The sequence below is a fragment of the Protopterus annectens genome, chromosome 8.part0 (genome assembly GCF_019279795.1).
Source record: "Protopterus annectens isolate FY-2018-M chromosome 8.part0, PAN1.0, whole genome shotgun sequence".
Classification (NCBI taxonomy): domain Eukaryota; kingdom Metazoa; phylum Chordata; order Ceratodontiformes; family Protopteridae; genus Protopterus; species Protopterus annectens.
In genome coordinates, this window is record NC_056741.1 from 1,293,832,916 (window position 1) to 1,293,839,218 (window position 6,303).

Sequence of the window (6,303 nt, forward strand, 5' to 3'; positions counted from 1 at the left end):
GTGGTAGATATGTCATCACTTGCAAGGGGATGCATTTTTTTTAAGAATTTTGGATAAGGGCAAAAGCGATGGCAATAGGTCGGTAGTTGGAGTAATTATAAGAATTACCTCTTTATGGAGAGTGGCTAATGCGTAGTATGTATTTTGTGAGTTGTGGTATGTAGTGGATTCTGTAGTAAGGGAGCGTTGATAAGGATGGGTGAGACAGGGATACAGATAAGGGGGAGTCACTGGGGCCATTTTTTAGGGGTATGCAGATAAAGTGTTATTGGGGCCAGTGTGTGGTTGGTTTTGGGGGTTTAGGGAGTGTGTGTGTGAGTTTTTATAGTTGAGGTGGGCATTGGTGATAGGCCAAAACAGGGTGGGGTAATAGATTAGGTTGTGACTGGAGGTAGACTTGTTTTGCTATTTTTTTGACCAGACAGCCACATGGATTTAGTAAAAATGGTTATTAAATTGAGAAGTGAAGTGTCTAGGGGAAGCCGTTAGTAGAGGTGCCGGGTTGTGGTTTTCGGTTTGGCTTGTAGGGAGTTAATGGTATGCCAGAATTTTCGTGTGGACTATTTGAATACTTTTTCATGCTTAAGAAAGATGAAGGTTTGTTTGTTTATTTTGGATTCAGCCCCATTTTGTTTCTAAGCTGTGTTGATAGTAATGTCTGGGAGCTAGGGATCTTTTATCGCTCTTCCAGATTTTCTAGGGCTTTATCTTCTTCAGCTTTAGTAAGGCTCTGGTGTCCCTATTTTTAGTCAGGGTAAGCAAGTAGTTATTTCTTAACTCTTTGATCTTTCAAGGTGAGTTAGACTATTAAGGATGTTAGGAGAAGTCATATTGTAAGTAGTTCACTTTGGTCTTTCAACTTTGGAGTGTCCTGTGAGGGGCAAGTCTGGCTGTGTGCAGTGGCTTAGACAGCCAGTATCGCGGGGTAAGGTTAATACAGTCATCTCAGTATAAATTTCAGGCATCTACTGGTTTGGGGTGATTTCGGGAGTGTTTCTGGAGTAGGAAGGTGGGGAGATGATCACTTGTCATCTCCTGGGAGGCAGCTCACTTCTGTGTAGTAGTTTTGTTTGGGATAGTTGGCTAAAGTGTCTAGTCCAGCATAGACTTCTTGTTTTCTCATCTATTCTAGTTAGTTCTCAATTAGCTGAGAGAACCACAGATTGATATGTGTAGAGGGGGCTGCTGGAGTTACAGGTTGCCCAGGTCAGTGTTAAGGTCTCTCAGTAGGATCGTTTCCCGGAGGTAGATTGGTTCCTGTCCAGTGTAGACGTCTTCTATTTAGAGTTTAGTTGTTGCCTTGATCTTCTTGGTGTTTCTTATGATAGACAGAAAACAGGACTTCAGCATTTTGAAAAGTGGTTGTGTGGTGTGTGCAGGAGCTGAGGTTATGTGCGTTTTTAAAGAGAATGGCTACTCCTCCTTTCCTGTTTGTTCTACTTCAGATCTAAGTGTATTATGGACTTCGGGAAGAAAGACTTCATCTTGGATACTGGGGTTTGGGGGTTGTGGTTTCTGTAATGGCGTAGTAAAATCAGGGGTTGTAGTGGTATGCATGAATGCATGGTCTGTTAGCTTTGTTGGTAATACTTCTTATGTTGAGATTTGTATTGGCAAGCAAGCAAGTCAGATGTTTGTCTAGCTTTGGGAGAGGGACCTGATTTGGGGTGAATGTCACCAGAGGTGTGTTGGCAGAAGTTGTAGGAGTGTTGCGTGCGTGTTTTTTAATTTTAAATTCTGGAGCCTATAGCTCGGGTCTACGGAGTTTTCTTCTTTTAGTGTGATGAGATGATATAATTTTGTTAGTGAGTATTATGCAAGTTGTAAGTTTCCTTTTATGTGATTACAGATGTAGAAGTCTGGGGTTGAAAGGGTTTGAGAGGGTGGGCTAGTGTGGGTAGTGTGATAGCAGTTGTGCAGCTGCAGATCTGTTTGTAAGGAAGTTAGAAGGTTAGGCTATAGAGCTAGTGATAGGGAATGCGAGTGGGTAACATGATTACTTTGAGTGAGAAGTACAACTAGGGATCTTGGTTATTGTGTGGAGGGTAGAGTTGTGGGGAAGTTGTCTGGGAATGTGTTTTGGGGAGGGACTATGTGGATGTAATTGGGATCAGTGGGGGGAGTGGTGAGAGCGGGGTTAAAGCAGTCAGAAAATAGAATTAGTGGGGTTGGACTACTGGTCAGGATTAGGGATTAGAATAAAAGCAGAAGTAGTGGGGGCGTGGTGGGAATAGGGGGCAGGGCGAGCTTAAGCGGGCTAACAACGACTTCAAGCAGCCTCTTTTAGGCTTCAGGTATGTAATAAAAGAAGCTTAAATTGTAATATTTCAACTGAAATTTAACCTGTAATTTAATATGTTTGCACTAAGTTATAGACTGTTATGGGCACAGTATAGCAATTTCTCTGACATTCCTTAAAAGGATATAGAATTAAAAAAGCCAGTTATTACAGATGAAACAGGAGAGAAAACTAGAAATGCTCTCCTTTTTTATAGATTTTAGTATTTCCTCTCAAAGAAACTTGACCTTAGTTAAAACTAACTGGGAGAGCAATATACAACCGTTTAGTCCTGGGTGGATGTACTCCAATGCCAGTACAGTTTGACTAAGGAACTATACAGCAGAGGAAAATGTACTAAGACACTCACTCAACATTTGTTTAAGCTTAATGTAAGGTAAGGTATTTTACTGTCTAGACACCTTGGAAGTTGCCAGCACCTACATTAGTATTTAGTCTCTTTAGTTGCAGGAGAAAGGCGGGTGAGAATAGGGGAGCAGGAGGGGAGTCGGAGTGCAATCCCAAAAGCGCAGCGTAGCTTTGAGGTAGTGAGTTAATGCTGGCCAACACTGACTCTAAGTGTTTCCTTTAGGGCTTCCTCGGTAAGTATGTAATGTTAGCTTAATTGTAATATTTTCAACTGAAATTTTAACTGTAATTTAATAAGTGTTTGCACTAAGTTATAGACCATGTTATGGGCACCAGAGTATAATTTTCCAGGGACATTCCTTAAAGGACATAGAATTAAAAGCTGGGGTTAGTTACAGATGCAGAAACAGGAGAGGAAATTAAATGCCTTTTATAGATTTTGAGTATTTCTGTAAAGAAACTCCGTGACTTTAGTTGGGGGGAGGAGCACTAACTGGGAGAGCAATATACAACTATTTAGTCCTTAAGTGATGTAGTCATCAGTACAGAGGATTTGACTTCAAGGAACTATACACAGCAGAAATGTACTAAGACACTCACTAACATTTGTTTGTTTTAAAGTTAATGCAGTAAGGTATTTTCCACTGTCTAGACACTTTGAAGTTAAGCACCTACATTAGTATTTAGTCTCTTTAGTTGCAGGACAAGTGTCTGTGGGTGCCCAGTGCTCAAGAGAAAAAAATGAAATTTCTACTGCTTGATATGGGGGGCAGAGACCTGCTTGACCTGAAGGATGGATTTGGATTACTGAAAGAAAAATAGAGAAAGAAAAAATGTAAGAGAGCATTAGGTTAAGGCAGCACATACTGTGTGACCAGTCAGATTGAAGTTTTGTTTAGCAATATAGCAATAACCCACGCCTGGGTGTGGGTAATGCTAAGATTACCCATTAGTTTGGCGTGGTTTGGTCCCGAGGCAAAAGCCGAGGACAAACAAAAGCTTTCAACCGTGGTAACACAGCATTACCCACGCAGAAAATGAGTTATTGCTGTATATACCATTATTTATTGGTTATTTTGCTGAAAAACTATTACTTTTCTTAAATAATGGCATAGTATAATGCTCTGTTTACTGCCCTTCGTTATGATGTCTGGCATGGCGGCAGTTCTGATGTACTGCGCAGCATATGCGCGGTACATCAGAGCTGTTGGCAAAAACAAGCACAGCGGAGAAAGCAAGATCTCTGTTGCTTTTTTTACTATTTTAAGCTATGTTAAATAGGGTTTAACATATGACGAGCTTTTCGAAAATAAGCAACGAGAGATGTCGTTGCTTATTTTAAAACTGTCTGTATATTAAACCTTACATTTTAACATAGCAAAACAGTAAAAAAGCAACGGAGATCTTGCTTTCTCCGTTATGCTTTTAATTTTTTTAAAACAGTCTGCCAGCTATATTTAAAATGGGTTTAGCATAGCGAGATACAGCTTAAAAATAAGCAACGGAGATCTCCGATTTAGCGGTTATTTAAAGCTGTCTCGCTATGTTAAACCCATTTGCTAACATAGCGAGATACAATGACACAAAAGAAATGAAGTTATACTAATGGAAAAACCGATCCGGGCGACGGACCTCTTTCCATTAGTATAACTTTCGAGTTTACAATATTGCACGCTGGCACAATCCCAGCGTGCGTAATGCTTTTGGTGGGGTCATGGTATAATAGTCAACCAACAAAACCATCAGGCAATAGGTTATTCCTGCTTCCAGTTAACCTGATAAACATAAAATATTTTCTTATGTAAAAACATACAAAAATAAAATGTAAAATATATAAAAGCGAAGTCCCTCTACTAAATTAGCAAGTTATCACTTGCCCTCAATGTATTTAAAAACTTTTCAGTCAATGCAGTTAGACAGGTGAGCAGTGAAATGCAGCATGTGAAATAAGCCTTCTGGCTCTATATAACAGTAAACAAAGGAAAACAGTTTCATATCTAGGTGCATATGTGACAGCAGTTCATTAAGCAGATAAGTATCTAAAGGCATCCTGCAGTGTTGGGGAAACATAACAAAGAAACATACATAGTATAAAGCTTGTTGTACTAAAGAATTATGAATTAAACCATACAATGTACAGCGCATACCTTGAATGCAAGAAACTTTCCTTTTACAGTAGGATTGACTTAAGCACACCAAGGGAGACAAACAGCTGCTGTTGGATTAAAGAAACAAAATGGCACCCTGGGTTTAAAAATATTTTCAGGCTATCCAATACAGAACAAGAAAGCTGGAGGAGGGAGGGGTAAAGACTATTTCCCAAGGGGAAGGAGAAAGGCTAGCCAATGGTAAGTAATGAATCCTCTGCAGACACTCACTGTGTGAAAGTGTAAAAAAGGAATAGAAACCACTCATTGAACTCTTAAGAAAAGGTATGCTACTTTGCAATGTAGTCGTACTCTACTTTTATACCATAAAATCCAAGGCAAAAGTGTAGACATTATCCAATTTGATCTGAGCATTCTTAAAAGGTGGATATAGAATTAAAAGCTGGGGTTAGTTATACAGATGAAATGGGGAGAGGAAATGAAATGCTCTTTTATATAGATTTGAAAGTATTTCTCAAAAGAAACTTGACTTTAGTTGGGGGCACTAACTGGGGAAAGCAATATAGAACTGTTATTTTAGTCCCTGGTGATGTACTCACCATCAGTACAGAGGTTTGACTAAGGAACTATACAGCAGAAATGTACTAATACACTCACTAACATTTGTTTAAGTTAATGCAGGTAAGGTATTTTACTGTCTAGACACTTGGAAGTTAAGCACCTACATTAGTATTTAGTCTCTTTAGTTGCAGGACAAGTATCTGTGGGTGCCCAGTGCTCAAGAGAAAAAACTGAAATTTCTACTGCTTGATATGGGGGGCAGAGACCTGCTTAACCTGAAGGATGGTTTGGATTAATAAGTATTTAGTCTCTTTAGTTGCAGGACAAGTGTCTGTGGGTGCCCAGTGCTCAAGAGAAAAAACTGAAATTTCTACTTTGCTTTAGCTGAGCAGGTACCATGGATTATTCAGTGGCAGGGATTAGAATGACTGTACAGAAGAAAAAAAATCAGAAAATAAAATAAAAAGGTGTCTGGACATCAGTCTGGAAGAGTCAGTGCTATATATATATATATATATATATATATATATATATATATATATATATTAGTACTGAGAAAGATTCAGTAAAGATAAACCTTCAGCATAATATGCTGTGGAACCAGAGATTAAACTTCATTATACTGCTCTGTTTTTGTTTTATAGAAAAAATCTAAGCTGCAGCAGTCTCTTCAAATTCAGTACCAGAAGGATGATGGAGAAAATATATATGAGGTAAGGAATGTAAACTGTTAACCATAAACATGATGCGAACAAGGAACTTACTCCATTAAATGATGTGGGACGTAGTGTAAATGCTTGCAATCCCATATTTTGTTAGGTATTTTGAAACAAAATGTAAGTTTATAATATTAATAATGACTGGTATAAAAAAAGCTGTGCCTCTTTCTTGAACCTCATAAAGAGCATTACAACATATTATGATATTGTGTACTTAAGTTTAGTTATACCATTTAATTTTATTTATTTGTGTTTTGTTAACTGTACT

General features: G+C 38.6%; 1 protein-coding gene across 1 annotated transcript in view; it reads left to right on the forward strand.

Annotated features, from left to right (window-relative positions):
* The window catches only part of CD79A (CD79a molecule), a 43,229-nt gene that overhangs the window by 23,316 nt on the left and 13,610 nt on the right, over nucleotides 1-6,303 (forward strand). Inside the window, exon 3 of the mRNA XM_044079429.1 lies at nucleotides 5,961-6,029. Coding sequence (XP_043935364.1) covers nucleotides 5,961-6,029 — 69 coding nt within the window. The remainder of the gene's footprint in view (nucleotides 1-5,960; nucleotides 6,030-6,303) is intronic.